General features: G+C 33.3%; 1 protein-coding gene across 3 annotated transcripts in view; it reads left to right on the top strand.

Moving 5' to 3' along the window:
- Positions 1-27,481, top strand: part of LOC139525466 (coiled-coil domain-containing protein 149-like) — a 193,143-nt gene that overhangs the window by 68,999 nt on the left and 96,663 nt on the right. For all 3 annotated transcript variants that reach the window (XM_071320820.1, XM_071320822.1, XM_071320821.1), the window contains exon 4: positions 1,269-1,373. In XM_071320820.1, coding sequence (XP_071176921.1) covers positions 1,269-1,373 — 105 coding nt within the window. The remainder of the gene's footprint in view (positions 1-1,268; positions 1,374-27,481) is intronic.

Genomic DNA, 27,481 nt, shown 5'->3' with positions numbered 1-27,481 from the left:
TGGCCCTTGGACTTAGAAAATTCACTTGAATAATCAGTTTTTAACACTTTTTTCGTCATGGTTGAAGATATTGACTTGATATTTGTTACATGTATATAGTTTACACCATAAAAAGTTATATATCTAGTTGGAATTGTGTTCCAATACAATGAATTTTTAACCGGTTGTGGACTATGTATTGCCATGCAATACTCACAGAATGTTTGTTTTATTAGTTTTTATTGTCTTTGAACTACCTGTCAGTAATTGCGAGAACTCTTAGATCTGTTCTTAATATTTTGTTGTTGTTGGGATGTATTAGAACCAAGCCATGTTCACTTTATGTTTTTGTTATAGGTATTTCTATTTGTATTCATCTGATCAGTCAAGAAGCCTTTTTCAACTGATTTTTATAATTCAGTCTTATGTTGTACTGTTACGCCACTGTTCCAGGTTAGAGGAGTGTTGGGATTCCGATAAAATGTGTTACCTAGCCACATTCTGTATGTATGTGTTTGTCCCAATTCAGGAGCCTGTTATTCAGTGGTTGTTGTTTATCGCTGTGTTGCGCATTTGTTTTTCGTTCATATTTTTGTACATTAAATAGGACATTAGTTTTCTCGTTTGCAATGTTTAACACTTGTGATTTCAGGGTCATTTATATCTGACTATGCAGTATGGGCTTTGCTCATTGTTGAAGACTTTACGGTGACCTATAGCTGTTAATTTGTGTATCATTTGGAGAGTGGTCTCATTAGCAATCATACCACATCTTCTTATTTTATATCTTTTCTACAGATTGAAACATTTTAAATTCAGCTGAATCAATAATATAACATAAGAAAAACAATTCTCTGGGTTGTGATAATAACTGATTTGTATACGACCGCAAAACAATTAAAAAACGTTTGGTCGTATATTGGTATCACGTTGTCGTTGTCGTCATCATATAACCAATTTGAAGTTCTTTTACTACAGTTATTCTGTGTCGAAAAATTAATTACAATCCAAATTCAGACCTGTATCAAGCGTGAATATTGTGTCCATTTTGGCCCCAACTTTTCAGTGTTGAACATCTGCGTTCGTATCCAGCAGCGCTCAGCGAAGCAATTTATTTTCATTGAAATTGAATCATAAAAATGCAATTAAGTTTGTCTAAACTACTGTATTCTCACAACATTTATTATAGTACTGATCTTGCAATAGGGAGTCATCAATATAAGTTTTTAAAGAAAAAACAGTTGTATAATGCAAATATCTAGTTCTTTAAAATATTTTTTATCTTTCAGAATCTTGGAAGCTCGTTGATTTCATGCAAAGAGAGAAATAAGTCATTAGAATTTGAAGTGGAAGATTTTAAGCAAAAGCTTCATGATGCTAACGGAGACATTAAGGTACTGAGATAAAAAAAAAAATACATATGGAAGTCACATAAATCAATACCGGATTTTTTTTTCTACTGACGATCTTTGAATGTAAATGAGGGTCCCTGCATTAAAAGCAGGAATAACCCAAACTTTGTCATATTTTTATGCAACCGCAATGGGTTCGTAAAATGCTATGAAGTCATCGTCGTGTGCATCTTCGTCAGAAAAAAAATTGGTTTCCGGACAATTACCAAAGTTTAAGTGAATGGATCTCTCTGAAATTATTTGTACTTTAAATTCAAAAAATTGTGTGTAAATGTATGGATCTCTCTGACATTTTACCATCTGGTTCCATATCACAAAGGGAAGGCAGGTATTGAGTTTGTGGGAAATTGCTCTAACCATGCAGGAAAAAGGGACCCAAAACAAGCATTTTTCTAGTTCCAGACAAAAACTAAGTGTTAAAGTGTATGGATCTCTCTTAATATAGATTATTGAACATTGTGTCAGAATTTACCACAACTGTTTATGAATCGACTTAGACAGGCTTGCAATCACAAGTTTTTTGTGCACAAGTTAAAATTTCATTATCGGTTTTAATACCTGGTTTTGCTTATATTGAATTAAAAAAAATTAATGACAAAATCAGATGCAATGATGTCTAGTTGTCTATGAAATAATAAAAAATACTATTAAATATAAGATTTAAATTAGAGTACTGATATTTGTTTCAAAACAATTATGGTGTAGCATTAATATTTATTTTGAACAAAAATCAAATAGTCGAAAATTTTAAATGATATTCATTTTTTCTAAAAGATCCTTATGGTATATATTTCTTCATGTGTGTACAAGGGAAAGATAAAATATTTATTGGTACATTACAGAAAGTCTAAACTCTGGAAATACATATGAATGTTAATGTCACCTGGTGGCTTTTGGTTTGACAGGATTCCTTTGCATTACCTGACAATTTCTTGTTATGTAAGGGACATTCTCTTTAAAAGGCACAGAGCATTTATCTATTGTTGAGCATTATTTTTTTCTCTCTTAGAGACGAAAACTTTTTTCTATAAAACAATGATAATGAAATGGGGAATATATTAACGAGACAACAATTCGATTGTAGAGCAGATTACAACCAAAGGGCACCAATGGGTCTTCAATGCAGCGAGAAAACCATGAACCCGGAGTCATGTTTCAGCTGGCCCCTAAACAAAAATGATTACTAGTTCAGTGATAATGGACGTCATACTAAACTCCTAAATATATAAAAGAAACTAAATTTAAATCATACAAGACTAAAAAAGGCCAGAGGCTCCTGACTTGGGACAGGCGCAAAAATGCGGCGGGGTTAAACATGTTTTTTGATATATAAACCACCCTCCCCCGTTTTTCATCTTGCCAATGTAGAAAAAACAAATACACAACAATACGCACAGTAAAACTCATTTCAAAAGAAGTTTGAATCCGATGTCAGAATAGGTAACAAAAGAAACTAAACAAAATGACAATGATGCATAAATTAACAAAGGACTACTAGTAGTTACTGATAGCCAGCTCCAGACCCCAATTAAACTGATTGAAAGATTATGTCTTTTTAAATATTTTTCAAAATAAAAATAAATAATAAAGAAACTAGAGGCTCTAAAGAGCCTGTGTCGCTCACCTTGGTCTATGTGAATATAAAGCAATGGACACAGATGGATTCATGACAAAATTGTGTTTTGGTGATGGTGATGTGTTTGTAGATCTTACATTACTAAACATTCTTGCTGCTTACAATTATCTCTATCTATAACAGTACTTTCTGTGGAAAATGTTATTGAAAATCTTCAAATTTTAAGAAAATTGTTAAAAATTGACTGTGAAGGGCAATAACTCCTTAGGGGGTCAATTGACTATTTTGGTAATACTGACTTATTTTTAGTTCTTACTTTGCTGTACATTATTGCTGTTTACAGTTTATCTCTATCTATAATAATATTCAAGATAATAACCAAAAAAAACCAGCAAAATTTCCTAAATATTACCAATTCAGGGGCAGCAACCTAACAACCGATTATCCGATTCATCTGAAAATTCCAGGGCAGATAGATCGTGACCTGATCTACAATTTTACTTCTTGTCATATTTGCTCTTAATGCTTTGGTTTTTGAGTTATAAGCCAAAAACTGCATTTTACCCCATGTTCTATTTTTAGCCATGGTGGCCATCTTGGTTTGTTGGCCGAGTTACCGGACAATTTTTTTTAACAAGATACCCCAATGATGATTATGGCTAAGCTTGGTTAAATTTGGCCCAGTAGTTTCAGATGAAAAGATTACTACGATTTACGAAAAATGGTTAAAAATTGACTATAAAGGGCAATAACTCCTAGAAATAAACTGTAAACAGCAATAATGTTCAGCAAAGTAAGATTTACAAATAAGTCAACATGACTGAAATGGTCAGTTGACCCCTTTAGGAGTAATTGCCCTTTATAGTCAACTTTGAACCATTTTTCGTAAATCTTAGTAATCTATTACAAAAATCTTCTCCTCTGAAACTACATGGCCAAATTAATCCAAACTTGGCCACAATCATCTTTGGGGTATCTTGTTTAAAAAATGTGTGGCGTGACCCGGCCAACCAACCAAGATGGCAGCCATGGCTAAAAATAGAACATAGGGGTGAAATGTAGATTTTGGCTTATAACTCTGAAACCAAAGTATTTAGAGCAAATCTGACATGAAGTAAAATTGATTATCAGGTCAAGATCTATCTGCCCTGAAATTAACAGATGAATCGGACTACCTGTTGTTGGGTTGCTGCCCCTGAATTGGTAATTTTAAAGAAATTTTGCTGTTTTTGGTTATTTATCTTGAATATTATTATAGATAGAGATAAACTGTAAACAGCAATAATGTTCAGCAAAGTAAGATTTATAAATAAGTCAACATGACCGAAATGGTCAGTTGACCCCTTTAGGAGTTATTGCCCTTTATAGTCAATTTTTAACCATTTTTCGTAAATCTTAGTAATCTATTACAAAAGTCTTCTCCTCTGAAACTACTGGGCCAAATTAAACCAAACTTGGCCACAATCATCATTGGGGTATCTAGTTTAAAAAATGTGTGGCGTGACCCGGTCAACCAACCAAGATGGCCGCCACGGCTAAAAATAGAACATAGGGGTAAAATTCAGTTTTTGGCTTATAACTCAAAAACCAAAGCATTTAGAGCAAATCTGACATGAAGTAAAATTGATTATCAGGTCAAGATCTATCTGCCCTGAAATTAACAGATGAATCGGACTACCTGTTGTTGGGTTGCTGCCCCTGAATTGGTAATTTTAAAGAAATTTTGCTGTTTTTGGTTATTTATCTTGAATATTATTATAGATAGAGATAAACTGTAAACAGCAATAATGTTCAGCAAAGTAAGATTTATAAATAAGTCAACATGACCGAAATGGTCAGTTGAACCCTTTAGGAGTTATTGCCCTTTATAGTCAATTTTTAACCATTTTTCGTAAATCTTAGTAATCTATTACAAAAGTCTTCTCCTCTGAAACTACTGGGCCAAATTAAACCAAACTTGGCCACAATCATCATTGTGGTATCTAGTTTAAAAAAAAAGTGTGGCGTGACCCGGTCAACCAACCAAGATGGCCGCCACGGCTAAAAATAGAACATAGGGGTAAAATTCAGTTTTTGGCTTATAACTCAAAAACCAAAGCATTTAGAGCAAATCTGACATGAAGTAAAATTGATTATCAGGTCAAGATCTATCTGCCCTGCAATTTTCAGATGAATCGGAGTACCTGTTGTTGGGTTGCTGCCCCTGAATTGGTAATTTTAACGAAATTTTGCTGTTTTTGGTTATTATCTTGAATATTATTATAGAGAGAGATGAACTGTAAACAGCAATAATGTTCAGCAAAGTAAGATTTACAAATAAGTCAACATGACTGAAATGGTCAGTTGACCCCTTTAGGAGTAATTGCCCTTTATAGTCAATTTTGAACCATTTTTCGTAAATCTTAGTAATCTTTTACAAAAATCTTCTCCTCTGAAACTACTGGGCCAAGTTCATTATAGATAGAGATAATTGTAAGCAGCAAGAATGTTCAGTAAAGTAAGATTTACAAACACATCACCATCACCAAAACACAATTTTGTCATGAATCCATCTGCATCCTTTGTTTAATTTTCACATAGACCAAGGTGAGCGACACAGGCTCTTTAGAGCTTCAAGTTCGTAAATCTTAGTAATCTTTTACAAATATCTTCTTCTCTGAAACTACTGGGCCAAATTAAACTAATCTTGGCCACAGTCATCATTGGGGTAACTTGTTTAAAAAATGTGTGGCGTGACCTGGACAATCAACCAAAATGGCTGCCACGGCTAATAATAGAACATAGGGGTAAAATGCAGTTTTGGCTTATTACTCAAAAACCAAAGCATTTAGAGCAAATCTGACATGCGGTAAAAGTGTTTATCAGGTCAAGATCTATCTGCCCTGATGTTTTCACATGAATCGGACAAACCGTTGTTAGGTTACTGTTCTGAATTGGTAATTTTAAGGAAATTTTCCCGTTTTTATACGACCGCAAAATTTGAAAAATTTTTCGTCGTATATTGCTATCACGTTGGCGTCGTCGTCTGCGTCGTCGTCTGAGTCGTCGTCTGAGTCGTCGTCGTCGTCTGCGTCGTCGTCGTCGTCCGAATACTTTTAGTTTTCGCACTCTAACTTTAGTAAAAGGGAATGGAAATCTTTGAAATTTTAACACAAGGTTTATGACCACAAAAGGAAGGTTGGTATTGATTTTGTGAGTTTTGGTCCCAACATTTTAGGAATTATGGGCCAAAAAGGGCCCAAATAAGCATTTTCTTGGTTTTCGCACTATAACTTTAGTTTAAGTTAATAGAAATCTATGAAATTTTGACACAAGGTTTATGACCACAAAAGAACGGTTGGGATTGATTTTGGGAGTTTTGGTTTCAACAGTTTAGGGATTAGGGGCCAAAAAAGGGCACAATAACTTTAGTTTAAGTAAATAGAAATCAATGAAATTTAAACACAATGTTAATGACTACAAAAGGAAGGTTGGTATTGATTTTGGGAGTTTAGGTCCCAACAGTTTAGGAATAAGGGGCCAAAACGGGACCCAAATAAGCATTTTTCTTGGTTTTCGCACCATAACGTTAGTATAAGTAAATAGAAATCTATGAAATTTAAACACAAGGTTTATGACCATAAAAGGAAGGTTGGTATTGATTTTGGGAGTTTTGGTCCCAACAGAATAAGGGGCCCAAAGGGTCCAAAATTAAACTTTGTTTGATTTCATCCAAATTGAATAATTGGGGTTCTTTGATATGCCGAATCTAACTGTCATGACTGTGTATGTAGATTCTTAACTTTTGGTCCCGTTTTCAAATTGGTGTACATTAAGGTCCAAAGGGTCCAAAATTAAACTTAGTTTGATTTTGACAAAAAATGAATCAGTTAGGTTCTTTGATATGCTGAATCTAAAAATGTACTTAGATTCTTGATTATTAGCCCAGTTTCATCAAAAATTGAATGAATGGGGTTCTTTGATATACCAAATCTAACTGTGTATGTAGATTCTTCATTTTTGGTCCTGTTTTCAAATTGGTCTACGCTAAAGTCCAAAGGGTCCAAAATTAAACTTAGTCTGATTTTAACAAAAATTGAAATCTTGGGGTTCTTTGATATGCTGAATCCAAAAATGTACTATATACAATGTATATTCACTTTTTACTACCAACTGATAAATTAAAATAATCTTTACCATTCAGTGATAACAAACAGTTTTTTTACATCTTAATATTTTATGATGTATTTAAATGAGTAGTTATTGTTGCAAACTCCATTAGAAATTTTAATTGAGATTAGTTTTGGAATAAGGGAAAGGGGGATGTGATTAAAAAAATTGGGTTCAATTTTTATACGACCGCAAAATTTTTTAATTTTTTGGTCGTATATTGCTATCACGTTGGCGTCGTCGTCTGCGTCGTTTTCGCACTATAACTTTAGTTTAAGTGAATAGAAATCTATGAAATTTTGACACAAGGTTTATGACCACAAAAGGAAGGTTGGTATTGATTTTGGGAGTTTTGGTCCTAACAGTTTAGGAATTAAGGGCCCAAATAAGCATTATTCTTGGTTTTCGCACAATAACTTTAGTATAAGTGAATAGAAATCAATGAAATTTTAACACAAGGTTTATGACCACAAAAGGAAGGTTGGGATTGATTTTTGGAGTTGAGGTCACAACAGTTTATGAATTAGGGGCCAAAAAGGGGCCCAAATAAGCATTATTCTTGGTTTTTGCACCATAACTTTAGTATAAGTAAATAGAAATCTATGAAATTTAAACACAAGGTTTATGACCATAAAAGGAAGGTTGGGTTTGATTTTGGGAGTTTTGGTCCTAACAGTTTAGGAAAAAGGGGCCCAAAGGGTCCAAAATTGAACTTTGTGTGATTTCATCAAAAATTGAATAATTGGGGTTCTTTGATATGCCGAATCTAACTATGTATGTAGATTCTTAATTTTTGGTCCCGTTTTCAAATTGGTCTACATTAAGGTCCAAAGGGTCCAAAATTAAACTTAGTTTAATTTTAACAAAAATTGAATCCTTGGGGTTCTTTGATATGCTGAATTTAAAAATGTACTTAGATTTTTAATTATTGGCCTAGTTTTCAAATTGGTCCAAATGGGGGTCCAAAATTAAACTTTGTTTGATTTTTATCAAAAATTGAATAAATGGGTTCTTTGATATGCCAAATCTAACTGTGTATGTAGATTCTTAAGATTTGGTCCAGTTTTCAAATTGGTCTACATTAAGGTCCAAAGGGTCCAAAATTAAACTAAGTTTGATTTTAACAAAAATTAAATTCTTGGGCTTATTTGATATGCTTTATCTAAATATGTACTTTGATTTTTGATTATGGGCCCAGTTTTCAAGTTGGTCCAAATCAGGATTCCATATCAAGTATTGTGCAATAGCAAGAAATTTTCAATTGCACAGTATTGCACAATAGCAAGAAATATCTAATTTCACAATATTGTGCAAAAGCAATTAATTTTCAGTTGGAGTTATCTTTCTTTGTATAGAATAGTAGTTGATAATATATGTTGGAAATTTGCCAGACATGACTATGATGTCATTTTCTATTTTTATTTGCCAATAACTTTATGTAAATAACTTCATTGGAAATTTGCCAATATAAAATGTTGCTGATGAAGCTTTTTTTCCTTATCTTATCTAAAATGTTTTTAGATAATGTATGTTGGACATTTGCCAGACATGACTATGATGTCATTTTCTATTTTTATTTGCCAATAACTTTATGTAAATACCTTCATTGGAAATTTGCCAATATAAAATGTTGCTGATGAAGTTTTTTTTATTGTTTTATACAATAAACAATGTATATTCACTTTTACTACCAACCAATCTTTACCATTCAGTGATAACAAGCACTTTATTTTACATTTTAATATTTTATGATGTATTTAAAAGAGTAGTTATTGTTGCAAACTCCATTAGAAATTAGAATTGATATCAGTTTTGGAAAAAGGGAAACGGGGATGTGAAAAAAGGGGGGGTGAATTTTTCTCATTTCAGATTTCATAAATAAAAAGAAAATTTCTTCAAACATTTTTTTGAGAGGATTAATATTCAACAGCATAGTGAATTGCTCAAAGGCAAAAAAAAACTTTTAAGTTCATTACACCACATTCATTCTGTGTCAGAAACCTATGCTGTGTCAACTATTTAATTTTAGATTTAAAAAGTTTGAAGAAGAAATCTTTAATTGATTTGTAAAATCTTGGCATTTGTTTTGTGTAAAAAAAAACATGTAATGTCAAAAATGTGATCACAATCCAAATTCAGAGCTGTATCACGCTTGAATATTATGTCCATACTTGCCCCAACTGTTCAGGGTTCGAACTCTGCGGTCGTATAAAGCTGCGCCCTGCGGAGCACCTGGTTTGTTATTATCTTGAATATTATTATAGATAGAGATAAACTGTATACAGCAATAACGTTCAGCAAAATAAAATCTACAAATAAGTTTGCATGACCAAAATAGTCAATTGACCCCTTAAGGAGTTATTGCCCTTTATAGTTAATTTTTTACATTTTTTCATAAATTTTTGTAAATTTTTAGAAAATATTTTCCACTGTAATTACTGGGCCAAGTTCATTATAGATAGAGATAATTGTAGCAACAAGAATGTTCAGTAAAGTAAGATCTACAAACACATCACTATCACCAAAACACAATTATGTCATGAATTTATCCGTGTCCATTGTTTAATATGTACAAGACCAAGGTGAGCGACACAGGCTCTTTAGAGCCTCTAGTTTGTTATTATCTTGAATATTGTTATAAATAGAGATAAACTGTAAACAGCAAAAATGTACAGCAAAGTAGACCTAAAAGTAAGTCAACATGACCAAAATGGTCAATTGACCCCCTAAGGAGTTATTGCCCTTTATAGTCAATTTTTAACAATTTTCATAAAATTTGTGAATTTTCACTAACATTTTTCTGAAACTACTGGGCCAAGTTCATTATAGATAGGGATAATGGAGGATTTGGATGGGGTGAAATGATTAAAGAATAATGCCCTTAAAAAATGGAAGATTAGAGAATAACAGGCCAAAAAAAGTCGTTAATTTTTTAAAGATTAGAGAAAAAAGGGGTGAAAATTAAATGTTACAGAATAACAGACAACTCACCCCCCCCCCCCCCACCCCCCATCCAGACCCTCATAATGGTAAGCAGCAAGAATGTTCAGTAAAGTAAGATCTTCAAACACATCACCATCACCAAAACACAATTTTATCATGAATCCATCTGTGTCCTTTGTTTAATATTCACATCTATAGACCAAGGTGAGCGACACAGGCTCTAAAGAGCCTCTAGTTATTATGTATATAAGCAACCCGACTTTACTAAGAGAACAAACGACCTGGGGAAATCCCAGCGGAGTAAAATAAAATACATTAAATTACTTAGATATTACGTATACTTAACAAACTAAGCAACGTTTCCACCAATACAAGCTATTCAGTTGCATATCCTTAAGAAATGCAGACGTATACTAGTATATGTACTTGAATCTCCATGCTATTATTCAGTCCCTGTTGCAGTAGTATGGTAAATCCCAATTTTGTTCTGTATGATCCAAGAGGTACCGAAGGTGCTTTCGACTATTGTTGATCGTGCTTAAAACATACCTGTCAACTGACCTGGATCCTGTGAGTTTTTCACAATTCTGAGGGGTCACCGTCCTGCCCGCCGGGTGACCAGATAACCCGGGATTCGGAAAATAGACCGTTTTCACCCGGATTCCTTAGCCTTTAGACTGATTTCGTAAGAGATATTTTTTTGAAATATTCAGTAAATTCGTATTTCTTCCTGGACAAGAAGTTCAACTACCTGTGTGATTTCAAATCAAGTGACCAATTTTAGTGCATGGCTGCACTTGACAGCTTTGGTGTCTAACACACTGTTAATTAGCACCAATTACCGTAGCTTTAGGTCGTAAATAATTTGTGTATTTAAATTTTGTTTTAAAAACAATTCAAGTTACTTTCCCTTTTTTGTCATCTCACAATAATCTCCTTAAACTTATGTTTTTTTGTGAAAAGATAAAATTGAATGCAAAAACATAGCAGAATAATACATTTACTTATTTTTCTACCTTAGAACAATTAAAAAATAAAAATTTTAATTTTTTCTTCTTCATCTTTACCTCTTTTAATAAAATTAACGGTACCAATTTTCTTGCACCAGATGCGCATTTCGACAATACATGTCTCTTCAGTGATGCTCGTGGCCAAAATATTTGAAATCCAAAGCTTATATAAAAGATGAAGAGCTATAATCCAAAAGGTCAAATTTTATATGAATATCAACGGCTGATATGATCTGACAGTCATGTGACAAATGGAGGACGGCAGTGTTTTTTTAATGAGAGAAAGAAAATGTGAAAATTTTATGGTAATATGCCTCGCAGAGGTGTCAAAAGAACAAATAACAGTAACAGCAATAGCAACACAAGTGATTATACTGCTTTTGATGAATCAGTTAAGAAAAAAAACCGATAAATGCAATTTTTGTTAAACAAAAGAATAAGATTAGTTGCATTTCTTTATTACATGTTCATTTTTGAAAGATTTTTGGGAGAAAGTGCATTATCTTCTATCAAAAATTAATTTTCAAAACAAGATATTAGCAAAACATATAGTATTTGGATACAAAAAATCAGATCAAGGATATAACGGTTTTAATTATTTCTTGACAATACTAGGTTTTTGTATTTACAAGTCGTACTATGTATCCGAGCAAAAACTGAAATTTTTAGATGTGTATGATACGGAGGTTTATGAATAAGAACAAAACAGTATCTCAAAATGTATTTTTCATAAAGTTAAAATTGATTTAATTGATGGAAAAAACAAAACAATGTTTATATTTTATTATATTCTGTGTATTTTCCTGGATACTCGGAAAGCATTTCACAGGGATATTTTATTGAAGCTTGGACAATGAAGTAAAGTTGTAACAAGCAATTTGAAGAATAAAGAATATTTATTTGTTGTAAAAAAAAAGAAGAAAAAACCGTCCAAAAAGAAAAGTAAATAAAGGAATAAAAAAAAGTTATCAAACGTAAACAAAGAGGAACACATAAGTGAACACTTGAATGGTTCAGATGATGTTCGAAATGTAAACAAGGAAACCTTTTCTACAGTAGATAATGTGAATTTAATGTGTAGCTTTAATCAACCACGGTACTTTAACGATACAAATTTAATGTATTCACAAAGCCCCAGTCCGATGTTCCAAATGCAGAACCAGAGTCAACATCTTTGCTCTACACCTATTAACGGTAACCCCGGTATAATGTTGTATCCTTTACACCAAGTCCATCACACATCAACTCTCGCCCAACAATTTCCAGAACAAAGGCCAAGTTTGGTTGACGAAATGTTCCGAAGAATGGATAGCTTTGAAATTAAGTTGGGTAAGCTCGAACAAATTGACTCGGTAGTTACGTCTATAAATTCTAAAGTAAATAAACAAGAACAAAATGCCAAATCGATAGACGATCGAATAGACCAGGCAGAAAGAAGCTCCCAGCTTATCAGCAACGATATTGATACACAGAAAGTTGTTTTTTTCTAAATTTATAACTGAACTTGACAAGATTTCGAAGCAAATTAAATCAGAAATGAAATAGGGGAAACCTTAGATGTTATTCGTAAGGAAAATACCAAACTGAAGAGCGAGTTAATAGACGTTCAAATGAGGTCCATGCGGAATAATTTGATATTTTACAATATACCGGAATCGGAAGGTGAACAATGTACCCAAATCATATACAAATTTTGCGATGAAAGTCTGAAAATAGAAAATGTGGCCACAAAGTTATCTATTGCTGAGGCCTATCGTCTAGGAAAGCATGGTGAGAAGACTCGTCCGATTCTAGTGAAGTTTTCAAATTTTGAAAGCCGGGATTTGGTGAAAAAACGCAAAAAATCTAAAAGATACATGTTTCAGTATTTCAGAAATGAAGAAAAGAAAAGCTGCCGATTGTAATGGATTTACGCGAACGGGACTTTAAGACTTACTTTGTGAAAGACCATATATTTGTAAATGGGAAGGAATATTTGCCATAGGACAAATCCAGAGAACAATTTTGTAAATTAAAATGTCTATGTTGGAATGTTCATGGTTTAACTTCAGTCTACAAAGATAATGACTTTTTGGACTTAATAAATGATTATAATACTTTATTTCTCAGTGAGACATGGTTAAAAAATAATACTTGTTAGTTATAAATGTTGGAATGTTCATGGTTTAACTTCAGTCTACAAAGATAATGACTTTTTGGACTTAACAAATGATTATAATATTTTATTTCTCAGTGAGACATGGTTAAAAAATAATAACTTGTTAGTTATAAATGGTTTTGAAAGAATTTCTTGTGTATTTCGTAATAAATATATAGGTACTAGAAATGAAGGAGGTATTGCTGTTTTTGTAAGATTTGTTTATGTAACGGTATTATTGTTGAAAAAGAATTAAATGATGGTATTATTCTGTTAAAACCTGACCATAGTTTCTTTAATACTGATAAAGATATTTTTATTTGTTTTTCTTATGTACCACACGAAAGATCTAATTATTACCAATTATGTGATATAGATTTTCACGATATTATTGAAAGTATTGTAAATAACTATAGGGATAAAGGTATTGTTTTGGTGTGTGGAGATTTAAATAGCCGCATAGGTGAATTAAGTGATTTTTTACTCAATGATGATCTAGATAAATATGTTGAAAGTGTAGAGCACGTTGTAAACCTCATTATTTCTGACAGAAGTTCAATGGGCAAAACAGTTGATGCATATGGCCGTAAACTATTACAAATGTGTTTTAACACGGGTTTAGTTGTTGTTAACTACTGTGTTTTCTATTATTTTGTTTATATTATTTTCAGGTACATGTTACTTGGTGGGTTTAGTTTATAGTTTAGTAAAGACATAAGAATAGACAATATAATTATATTGAAGCCAAAAATAGTCAATCAACAGTGATAGCAGAGCTTATACAGATGGCAACAGCACCTAGTTACAAGAACCCACCAGGTTTGACCAAAGATAAAAGTTATCAACATTGAAAAATGAAGTTTTAATGTGGCAACTCGTGACTTATCTTGACAAGAAGAAGAGAGGTTTGGCTTTAGCTTTGTCACTACAAGGAAAACCAAGGGAAGTAGCCCTAGAAGTAGATCCCAGTGATTTAAATGTTGACGAAGGAGTAGATAAAATTGAGAATGGAAATGGGGAATGTGCCAAAGAGACAACAACCCGACCATAGAAAAAAACAACAGCAGAAGGTCACCAACAGGTCTTCGATGTAGCGAGAAATTCCCGCACCCGGAGGCGTCCTTCAGCTGGCCCCTAAACAAATATATACTAGTTCAGTGATAATGAACGCTGATAAGCTAGATAAGCTGATAACTGAGTTGGACAAGCTTTTTGAGAAGGATGAAATAGATCAGGCTTATGCTGCATATACTGTATTTGATCAGTTCCACAGAGTAGATGATGTAAGCATGTCTGATTATATCATTGAGTTTGAGCAGAGATAAAATAAATGTAAGAAATATGAAATGGTACTCCCAGGTGCAATTCTAGCTTTTAAACTTCTTGACAATGATGGGTTAAGTCAAAGTAATCGTCAGCTGGCATTAACTGCATGTTCTGACCTTAAATTCGACACAATGAAATCTGCTTTGAATAGGATATTTGCATCAAAATTTAAAAAATTTCCTGGAGAACGAGACTCTGTTGTAACTGTAAAAGAAGAATCAGCTTTTGTCAGTGATGGGTATTATCAGAGAGGTCGAAGTTCAAGAAGAAATTTTCCTCGGAATCGAGCTGATAGATCAACCAACTCTAGTAGACTTAAGACTAAAATGAATCCAGTCTTCAATGGAAATGTCTCAAGATGTATAATATGTGATTCCAAATTTCATTGGGTCAAGGATTGTCCTCACAAGCAGCTCGATGTGAATTTAACAGAACATGAGAGTGATGAGTTAAATGAAATTGTGAACATAACATTATTTACCTCAGCACAAAAATTTAAGCCTCTAACAGTGTTTGTCGCAGAAGCCTACAATGCTGCAGTTATTGATACTGCATGTTCCAAGACAGTGTGAGGTTCTAAATGGTTATACGAATTTGTAGAATCACTTGATACAGGACTTGATCAACTTACTTGTAATGAAAGTCATGTACCATTCAAATTTGGTGATGGACAAACATTATATTCATATCAGAAAGTGAAAATTCCAGCACTAATTGGGTCAGTTAAGTGCTCAATTGAAACAGAAGTGGTGGATTATGAAATACCGTTATTGTTAAGTAAAACCTCTCTGAAAAGAGCAAGCACTATTCTAGATCTCAGCAATGACAAGGTTACCATGTTTGGACAGTTAGTTGATGTGAACCTAACTTCAAGTGGTCATTACTGTATCAACATTAAAGACAAGCAATGCACAAACAGAAATAAAAATGAGACTGAGGAGGTTTTTATCATTGATACAAAATTATCTTTTAAGAAGAAATAGGAGATTCTTTTTAAGTTGCACAAGCAGTTTGGACATGCATCATCAGATACACTTGTATCCCTTTTGCAAAGTGCTGGTTCTGTTGATTCTGAAACAAAGAACATTCTTAAAGATATCTGCACACAAAGTGTTTAATTTGCCATAAGTTCAAGCATGCAAAAGCTAAACCAGTGGTTGTCTTTTCACATGCAAATGATTTCAATCAAATTGTGGCAATGGACCTTTATGAAATTGACCATAACTTTTATTATCTACATGCTATTGACTTATTTAGCAGATTGAGTGCAGCTGCAATAATCAGAAGAAAGGACTCTAAAGTCATTGTAGATAGGTTCATGCAGATATGGGTTGGCGTTTATGGTGCACCTGAAGTTGGTGTTTACACAGATAATGGAGGTGAATTTAATTCACAGATATTTAGAGACATGGCAAAAAACTTGAGCATGTCAGTAAAAACAACAGCAGGATGTAGTCCGTGGTCCAATGGTGTAGTGGAAAGACACAACGCAACGCTTACAGAAACAATCAATAAAATGAGAAAAAGCTCTAACCTTTCATTGGAGACTTCCGTCAGTTGGGCAGTTCATGCTAAGAACAGTTTGTTGAATGTCTATGGCTACAGTCCATATCAAATAGTTTTTGGAAGGAACCCAAACATGCCATCGACTATAGTTAACAAGCCTCCTGCATCAGAAGGTACAACGTTTTCTTCCTTCGAGACAATAAGTGGAAAGGACCAGGCTGGGTAATTCGTCAAGATAACGTACTAGTAGTTGTTTTTGTACGATATGGAGGTACATTTGTGCGTGTACATGAAAGTAGAATAAAAAGACACATTAATGTTGAAAGAAAACAAAAGATTATTCATAAGCATACAACAAAGTCAACTCCTGTGCGTTAGCCGCAAGCTGCGACATATAACAACAACACTGAACCAGATCATGACTTAGTATACTATTCGAGTGACAATGAAGAGCCTCATCAAAATGATACTGAGAATGATGAAAACCAAGAAAATGTTGAAGAATCTGCAGACGAAAGTGCTGATCAAAATGATAGTCATGCTGGTAGCTTGAATGGTAGTTTGCATGGTGAAGATGGTCCTTAATCTGAAGGGAGAGACAGTTTTGATTTCGAAAATCAGGCAGAGAATGATATACATGAGGAAAGTATGGAACATAATCCTGAGTCACAGGCAAATGATTGTATGAAAGCAAAGAAGGATCAGATAGTGAATTTTAAAATCCCTGGTGAAAATGACACAAGAGAAGCAATAATTTTAGGCAGGGCAGGAAAGGCTACAACTGTTAAAAAGAGCTGGTACAATATAGAATATAATCAGCCAGAAAATATGAGAGGTGATCAGATATCAATTGATCTAAGAACAGTTAATGATTTGAAAGTTGTTAACCAATCAGATGAGGTGAATGAGGATGTACTTTTAAGTGATATTGATTTAACTGAGGCTAGAGAGGCAGAACTGGATAACTGGAGAAAGCACAATGTTTATGAAGAAGTTGAAGACAATGGTCAAAACTGTATTTCCACAAGATGGGTTTATACTATGAAAGAATTAGAGAACGAATTTCATAGAAAAGCTAGATTGGTAGCAAAAGGTTTTGAAGAAGACAGCCTAGATGAGATACCAAAGAATTCGCCAACATGTGAAAAGCAGTCTCTACGACTAATTTTATCAATTATTGCTAGTAAAAGATGGTCAATTGATTCAGCGGACATTAAAACTGCTTTCCCATGGGGAGAAAATGCAAAGAGAAGTCTACTTGAGACCTCATAAAGAAGCTTAAGCAACTGGTAAAGTCTTGCGCCTTAACAAATGTGTATATGGTCTTGTTAATACATCCTTAAAGTGGTACGAAAAAGTAAAATCAACATTGTTAGATTGTGGAGGAACAGTATCCAAAATTGATTCAGCAGTATTTTATTGGTATAATGAAAAAGGTTTGACTGGTGTCCTAGCAGTTCATGTAGATGACTTTCTTTGGGCAGGATCCAGTTCCTTTGAGAAAAGTGTTGTGTCCAGAATTAGGGATATGTTCAAGGTAGGGAAAGAATCCTGTGAGTCTTTCACATATTTGGGTCTTGACCTCAGCCAAGAAAATGACGCTATTGTACTCAGCCAGCAAGACTATGTCAGAATGTTGAAGACTGTTTTAATAGATAAAGACAGAGTTAAAACATCTTCTCTTTCATCATCAGAACAGACACTATTGAGATAAAAAAAAAATAGGACAATTGTTATGATTAGCAAGACATACACGTCCAGACATTGCATTTGATGTTGCTGCTATTTCATCAAAAATTAAGTCTAGCACTTTAGGAAGGTGCAAAAAGATCACGTTTCACAGCAATTCCAGAATCTTGGACATAATGTGAATTTTTTTTTTGTTCAGTGATACACTATTTGGAAATCTTCCAGATGGTGGAAGTCAGGGTGGTTATGTTTTGCTTTTGATGGGCGATGATGGTAAAGTGAACCCAATCACTTGGCAGTTTAAGAAATTAAGAAGGGTTTTACGTAGTACTTTGGCAAGCGAAGCCTTGGCCTTAGCTAATGGTGTGGACTGTGTTATATCTTTAGCAGCTCTGTTTAAGGAATTAATGCATAATGAGAACAATTTGATGCATACTCCAGTAGATTGTTTCGTTGACAACAAAGACCTTTATCATGCAATATACTCTGACAAACCTGTTGGAGAAAAGAGATTGAGGGTGGAGATTAATGCAATAAAGCAATTGATTCAAGGTGGAGAGCTTAAAGAAGTAAAATGAATTCAGACTAATGAACAAATCGCCAATGCTCTTACAAAGCATGGTGCTTCTGGACAAGACATCTTACCTTGTTTTGAAAAAGGACTTTTGAATTCAAGCCTTTTGTAATAAGTGCAACTGACAATAAAAAAAAGAAGAAGAAAGATCAGATAAATACTTGATACTATGACATTTTAATTGCCTTCGTTTTCATTTTTATTTGGACATTAACATTTCTAGTGAAAAGAGAAAAGGATTAGATTGTTAACTACTGTGTTTTCTATTATTTTGTTTATATTGTTTTCAGTTACCTGTTACTTGGCGGGTTTAGTTTATAGTTTAGTAAAGACATAAGAATAGACAATAGAATTATATTGAAGCCAAAAATTGCCAATCAACAGTTGTAGCCAATGGCAGACTTTGTAATGACAAAGATGGTAATTTTACGTTCTATACGGCCAAAGGAAGAAGTGTAAATGACTACCTACTAGTGCCCCCGAGCGAATGTAGATTAATCAATGATTTTAAAGTGCTACCTATAAACGAATTTTCGGATCACATGCCTGTTTACTTCGAACTAGACTTATCTGTCATTTCAGGCCGATTGTATTGGTGAGCATTCTTTCTGTGATATTTACTAGCATATTAACGGAACGTTTGCTGTCGTGGTCGGAAGACGAACAGAAATTAATAGACAATCATTTTGGATTTAGTCCTGGTCGTTCAACTATAGATGCCATTTTCACACTGCATGGAATTATATCACATGTTTTAGTACACCAACTTTTGTTTGCCTTCGTGGACTTTAACAAGGCTTTTGATAAGCTACACAGAAAAATTGTAATGTACAAACTGCTAAACAATGGCATTAGTAACAAATTTGTTTCTATTGTTAAAACTTTATATTTGTCAGTGCGTCTTCGTGTACGATCTGGAGGAGTGCTGTCAGATGCGTTTGACAATTTTCTTGGTGTGAAACAAGGGGCACCTTTATCGCCTTTGCTGGTTTTTTTATTTTTTTATTAGCGACATTATTCAAGATATTTCCGTTGAAACAGATAAACATCGTGTCTCTAAATGGATTTTTAATATATTTGATCGTATTTGCTGATGATACTGTACTTTTAGGAAAATCGACGAATGTGTTGCAGCATTTACTGAATAAATTACTATTATATTGTAATAAATGGAACATAGAAGTAACACGGAGAAGACAAAAGTTGTTGTATTTCGAAATGGATTGAGGCCTGTAGTAAACCGTTTTTATTACAACGACAGAGAATTAGAAATTCTGAACTCCTATGTATACCTCGGTGTGTTGCTCCACTATAATTGAACATTTTTACAAACTCAAAAGTGTTTATCTCAACAAGGATCAAGAGCGTTATCTTCACTAATAAATTCATTGAAACAAATATATGTGACTACTGAACAACACATTTTTCTATTCGATAGTATGGTTGGATCCGTTTTAAGTTATGGGTCTGAGATATGGGGTTTTCATCGTGCTGGTGATATATATAGAGCTGATATATATAATAGATTGTGTAGATTTATTTTGAAACTTGGTAAAAAAGTCCCTACAATTTTTTTATATGGTGAACTTGTACACTTGCCATTGCATATTTTGAGAAAATATAAAATCCTGAAATATTGGATTCATATTGTAACTAATAAACCTTATATCGTATATGAAGTTTGTAAACTTTTGTACGAAGATGCAAATAATGGTGACACTAATTGGGCGTCTAACGTCAAAAAGGAGTAGGTCCGGTAAGACCCCTTTTTGGCCCAAAAATATAACAGTTTTACAAAATTGTTAAAATGTAAACTTTTAGTTATTTATTGGACAGTTAAATGCTTCTGCTACATAAATATGGGCTGTTTTTGACAATACAATGCACATATATCGGGTTGTAGCACCATTAAGTCATGCTAAATTACTGAAATCTTCAAAATTCTATCATTTTAGTTAAATTTTAGACGGTTTCCTTGTAAAACGAAAGTCGCCGCATTCGTGTTCATCCTTAATATTGAAATGTAAGTTGAATTTTATGATAATACATAACATATATAAAGTTTGTGGATGAACACAGATGCGGCCACTTTCATTTTTGACAAAAACCATCTGAAAAGTGACGTTTTTTGGCATATTTGAGAGATTTGAGCTTGAATCGGATCGTTTTTAATGACTAAATCAGTTAAAATCTTTCACTTATACTAATTAAATCAAGTGAAATAGACACTTAAGTCTTTAAAAAGTGGTCAAAATCTTTCGTCAGATGAAACTGAAATTTGAGGCCAAAATGAGTCCTTACCGGACCTACTCCTTTGTTTTTATGATGTACGGATTTCACAAGATACTAGTAAATTATCATTTGATTGTATAAAAACACGTATTAGAGATCAATTTTTACAAAGCTGGAATACAGTTTTAGAAGAATGTAACAAACTTTGTATTTATAAACGATATAAACTAGTATTTGGTTTTTAAAAAATACTTAGATTTTCATTGTAATGTATCTATTTTAACAAAACTACGTAGCGGCACACTTAAATTAAATGTTGAAGTTGGTCGTTTAAATACTCAAAGAGAAAACAGAGTATGTATATGTTGCAATATGAATGTTTTAGAGGACGAGTATCATTTTGTTTTATCATGTCCGACGTATAGATCTGTGCGTATAGAATTTTTAACCGGATTTTTGTAACAAAAATGTCGGTTATTGATTTGGGGATGTACGGTGGGCGTCCGGGCAGTCAGGCAGTCGGGCAGTCGGGCAGTCGGGCAGCCGGGCGGTCGGGCGGGCGGCAATCAAATGTTGTCCGTGCATTAACTCATGAACCGTTCAACCAAAGCTTTTAAAATTTTAATATGTTGTTACTGACAACTAAATGAAGGTCAAGTTCAATAATGGTGATTTTGACTTTTACCGTTCAGGAGTTATGGTTCTTGAAAGATTGAAAAATTGAGTTTCCAGTCGTGTCCGTGCATTTACGCATGAACTTTTCTACCAAAGCTTCCCAAATTTTAATATGTTGTTACTGATGACAAAATGGAGTTCAAGTTCAATAATGACGATTTTGACTTTTACCGTTCAGGAGTTATGGTTCTTGAAAGATTGAAAAATGGAGTTTCCAGTTGTGACCGTGCATTTACGCATGAACTGTTCTACTAAAGCTTTCCAAATTTTAATATGTTGTTACTGATGACAAAATAGAGGTCAAGTTAAATAATGACGATTTTGACTTTTACCGTTCAGGAGTTATGGTTCTTGAAAGATTGAAAAATGGTGTTTCCAGTCGTGTCCGTGCATTTTCTCATGAACCATTTTACCAAAGCTTTTGAAATTTTTATATGTTGTTACTGATGACAAAATAGAGGTCAAGTTCAATAATGACGATTTTGACTTTTACCGTTCAGGCGTTATGGTTCTTGAAAGATTGTAAAATGGCGTTTCCATTCACGTTGTTGCATTTACTCATGAACCATTCAATCTAAGCTTTTCAAATTTTAATATGTTGATACTGATGACAAAATGGAGGTCAAATTTGATATTGACGATTTTCAATTTCACCATTCATCAGTAATGGTTCTTGTGATATTACCAGGACACAAATAAATATTAATAAATCCGGTTTGCTGTCGTTGTGACAGCCTCTTGTTACCTTTATTCTACTGTTTACAAATCAGCACAAGTTACATAATTTATTACCAGCTCATTCTAAATCTCAGAGAGTAAAACTATATAGCTATTGAAATGCAGCTTAGAAAATTAGATCACATATATTGTCATAATATTATTGTATACTCTGTAGCTACTGTTCTCTGATGTTTTTTGTTTGTCCTATCTATAATACTAAAATTACGAGGTCCAATTTGTCAGCCGTCATCGGGTAAAAACGACAAATCAAAGAATTCAACTCTATATATAAATAATATAGGACAATGGTATAGATTAAAAATTACACCACTCCAGACCCTTTTGTTTTCCACATAATTAATATTGCCAATAATTAACAAGTTCCGGGTCGAATCCGATACCGATACCAATAGTATTTTCACCTGTTAGCTAATACCTTATCTGTACATTCCGCATTTGACAGGCGCACCACCAAACGGTGTATTTAGGACTTTGCTATATACACGGGTCATAATCAAAAGGCTGACACTACTAAATTCAATCATTGTCAAATTGTTCCCTATTGTAGTTTTATTCAGCAATCAGCAAGACTTTCTAAGATAACTTATATAGGACAGTGCTGTTGATTAAAAAATACTCCATTCCTGGATAGCCAGGACCTTTTGTTTTCCAAATAATTAATATTACCAATAATTGATAAGTTCCAGGTCGACGGGTTCAAACAGAAAGATTTGAAAGCAGAGAAAACTGTGTATCTTATAATCGACATGACTTTATCAGATGACAATACCAATTACTAAAATAAGGCTTATAGGCAAAGTTATATACTTTAATTCAGTCACGGACCCGCGATATCACGGGTGTGTACTTGTATTGTATATATTTGCGTTTGCCATAGCATGTATATGCTTCGCAAATAAAGTATTCATTCATATTCATTCATATATGACTTATGTATGGAATGAAAACAGAAATTGACACATTGAATGTCATGAAATGAATATGAAAAAGGAATTAAGGCAATATAACAAAAATCTATCAATGGCCCTCAAGTACAATGAATTAATACTTTGTAAAATTTTAAAATTACTTTGATATAAATTATAAAAAAAATGTCCCCTAAATACTGAAAAATTTGTACGCCTTATGGGCTTAGATTTCATTCTTCTATGCAGGTCATCACTTGCATTTTCATTGTTATAGGTTGACAGGTATGCTGGACGGACTTGCGGAATTAACTATAGTTGCAATGACTCGATCTTTAACTACTGAATTGACACCTGTCTACTGTTGATTACTGTATGACGACCTCTGGATGTTCTTTGGTTAAATATAGTCATTGGGTTGCTACTGTTATATTTGTCTAAGTGGAGGTGATCAAAGGCAGTGTTCTGCAAAATAACCTTAACAGGTTCGTTTGTTTCACGATCACTGACTTCCCGAGCATGCAACCGCGGTAGGAACATGCTTATTCAAAGACAGTGACTGAAAACATTGAAGCGCCGACTCAATCGAGTAGTTACCTGTAGAGCTTGGTTCAAACTGGCGGGCCAAAGTGTACGGGCGGACTTTTAATGATACTGTAATTTTTGGAATATTGTCAAGTTGAACAAACAGTTACTTTATTATTCAAAGCTTAAGATTTAAACATTGCACGGAAGCGTACACACTAAGTCTACTGAATTGCTGTTCTATTTCCATAATTTGTTTTTTTGTTTTACATTGTTAAGGTGCATTATGGTATTGCGCACTTGTTTCTTGTGATGTAACTTCTATTTACTTTTACTATGACCGCCGCTTATTTCCTCGACACTCGGAAGGTTTAACAAAACAACGAACTAGAGCCAATTAGCCATTCTCCTAGTGTCAATTGGAAATTTAATGTTCTTTCTTCTCAATTCTGCATGAAGTTTAATTTATTTCCAGTTTCGAAAGTTCTGGATCATATGGAGAGGGTCTCTGTTTACCTGGGCGTTTCCCATGACACACACTTCGAAATGAAATAACCACCTAATCAAACAATATCCAATCACTATTTCGAAGAAACGTATATCCATGTCAATTAATCGTTAACATTAGGATGTCAAGTAGATTTTCGAATATGGTTCTCGCGCTATTTTGCCGGCTCCTGCAAAAGGGTGCTCTTTTGCCGGTCTTATTTCAGTTTTTTTATCAAACCAATTGGAATTTTTTTTTTAAGGAAACTATTTATGCACAAATGATATATGTAGCTAGATGTCAATAACTTTTTGTTCGCCTTGCCTTCCTAGTCATTCAATTTTGATGAACTGGACACATTAAATTACAGGTACATACGTACGTTACTGATTTCTGTTGAACATGAAATAAAAATAGAAAACAACAAATTTGTTATCAAACAAACTTGATTTTTGACTGATAATATGAAGAGCTACGGCAGGTTTTTTGGAGTACTTTGAAACGTGAAACGAGGACTATAGAATTCATGAAAACCAGACAAAACTTTTAAAATAATCATTAGTCTTTTGCGCAATAGGATATAAGAGTAATGAAAAAATATTGTACACACAATGCATAGAAATCTAGCTATTAAACAGCATTTAGTCTATAAATGTTGAATACTAAACTACTAAATATATTAAAGAAAAAAAATGTTCGAGACTAGTATCAATTTTGATATTTTTGTGTTTTGTTTACCTCCTATTAATTAAAGAAAAAATGTACTAGTACCAATTTTAGTAGTTTACAAGTTAACAATTGTATTTAGGTTTTGGAATGACTTATAATAAGTCAGTGGTATTTGGTATGCAGTTGTATTAGCATTGGCACATCTCATTTACACGGATATTGTTTAGCAATGTAACTCAGTCATGATTCATAGACTTTGAATATTTGCATATCTTGTGTAAAATGTTAAAGTATTGATATTTTGATTTCAAAATTGCATAATCAAAATTACAAAAAGGCGAGACGTATTGTGTGATAACAGTTTATTTTACATTGTGACTTGGATGGAGAGTTGTCTCATTGGCACTCATACCACATCTTCTTATTTAATCAAAGGTACATTATGAATAAGACATCAAATTCTTGGTGACCTACAACCAATGTTATATATCAGATATCGGATTCTTAGTGACCTACAACCAATCTTATACAAGTATTAACAAGGGTAAATTATGTATCTGTCATTATTGTCAGATATCAGATTATTAGTCATCTACAATCGATTCTGTACAAGTATGTATCAAAGGTATATTATTATCAGATATCAGATTCTTAGTCATCTACAATCGATTCTGTACAGGTATGTATCAAAGGTATACTATTATCAGATATCAGATTCTTAGTCACCTACAATCGATTCTGTACAAGTATGTATCAAAAGGTATATTATTATCAGATATCAGATTCTTAGTCATCTACAATCGATTCTGTACAAGTATGTATCAAAGGTATATTATTATCAGATATCAGATTCTTAGTCATCTACAATCGATTCTGTACAGGTATGTATCAAAGGTATATTATTATCAGATATCAGCTTCTTAGTCACCTACAATCAATTCTGTACAAGTATGTATCAAAGGTATACTATTATCAGATATCAGATTCTTAGTCACCTACAATCGATTCTGTACAAGTATGTATCAAAAGGTATATTATTGTCGAGCCTTCGACTTTAGTCGAAAAAGCGAGACTAAGCGATCCTACATTCCGTCGTCGTCGGTATCGTCGTCGTCGGCGGCGTCCACAAATATTCATTCTGTGGTTACAGTTTTTATACGACCGCAAAATTTGAAAAAATTTTCGTCGTATATTGCTATCACGTTGGCGTCGGCGTCGTCGTCGTCGTCGTCGTCGTCCGGCGTCCGAATACTTTTAGTTTTCGCACTCTAACTTTAGTAAAAGTGAATGGAAATCTATGAAATTTTAACACAAGGTTTATGACCACAAAAGGAAGGTTGGTATTGATTTTGGGAGTTTTGGTCCCAACATTTTAGGATTTAGGGGCCAAAAAGGGCCCAAATAAGCATTTTCTTGGTTTTCGCACTATAACTTTAGTTTAAGTTAATAGAAATCTATGAAATTTTGACACAAGGTTTATGACCACAAAAGAACGGTTGGGATTGATTTTGGGAGTTTAGGTTTCAACAGTAGAGGAATTAGGGGCCAAAAAAGGGCCCAAATAAGCATTATTCTTGATTTTCGCACAATAACTTTAGTTTAAGTAAATAGAAATCAATGAAATTTAAACACAATGTTAATGACTACAAAAGGAAGGTTGGTATTGATTTTGGGAGTTTAGGTCCCAACAGTTTAGGAATTAGGGGCCAAAAAGGGACCCAAATAAGCATTGTTCTTGGTTTTCGCACCATAACGTTAGTATAAGTAAATAGAAATCTATGAAATTTAAACACAAGGTTTATGACATTAAAAGGAAGGTTGGTATTGATTTTGGGAGTTTTGGTCCCAACAGAATAAGGGGCCCAAAGGGTCCAAAATTAAACTTTGTTTGATTTCATCAAAATTGAATAATTGGGGTTCTTTGATATGCCGAATCTAACTGTCATGACTGTGTATGTAGATTCTTAACTTTTGGTCCCGTTTTCAAATTGGTCTACATTAAGGTCCAAAGGGTCCAAAATTAAACTTGGTTTGATTTTGACAAAAAATGAATCAGTTAGGTTCTTTGATATGCTGAATCTAAAAATGTACTTAGATTCTTGATTTTTGGCCCAGTTTTCAAGTTGGTCCAAATCGGGGTCCAAAATTAAACTTTGTTTGATTTCATCAAAAATTGAATAAATGGGGTTCTTTGATATACCAAATCTAACTGTGTATGTATATTCTTCATTTTTGGTCCTGTTTTCAAATTGGTCTACACTAAAGTCCAAAGGGTCCAAAATTAAACTTAGTCTGATTTCAACAAAAATTGAAATCTTGGGGTTCTTTGATATGCTGAATCCAAAAATGTACTTAGATTTTTTATTATGGGCCCAGTTTTCAAGTTGGTCCAAATCAGGATCTAAAATTATTATATTAATAAGTATTGTGCAATAGCAAGTCTTTTCAATTGCACAGTATTGCGCAATGGCAAGAAATATCTAATTGCACAATATTGTGAAATAGCAAATTTTTTTTTAATTAGAGTTATCTTTCTTTGTCCAGAATAGTAAGCAAGAAATATCTAATTGCAAAATATTGTGCAATAGCAAGATTTTTTTTTAATTGGAGTTATCTTTCTTTGTCCAGAATCAACTTAAATCTTTGTTATATACAATATACAATGTATATTCACTTTTTACTACCAACTGATAAATTATAATAAATAACATTCAGTGATAACAAGCAGTTTTTTTACATCTTAATATTTTATGATGTATTTAAATGAGTAGTTATTGTTGCAAACTCCATTAGAAATTTTAATTGAGATTAGTTTTGGAATAAGGGAAAGGGGGATGTGATTAAAAAAATTGGGTTCAATTTTTTATAGGACCGCAAAATTTGAAAAAATTTTGTCGTATATTGCTATCACGTTGGCGTCGTCGTCGTCGTCGTCGTCGTCCGAAA

Source organism: Mytilus edulis, chromosome 5 (genome assembly GCF_963676685.1).
Source record: "Mytilus edulis chromosome 5, xbMytEdul2.2, whole genome shotgun sequence".
In the NCBI taxonomy this organism is placed as follows: domain Eukaryota; kingdom Metazoa; phylum Mollusca; class Bivalvia; order Mytilida; family Mytilidae; genus Mytilus; species Mytilus edulis.
Note: the sequence above shows the minus strand (reverse complement) of the source record. Positions and strands in the feature narration are given on the sequence as shown.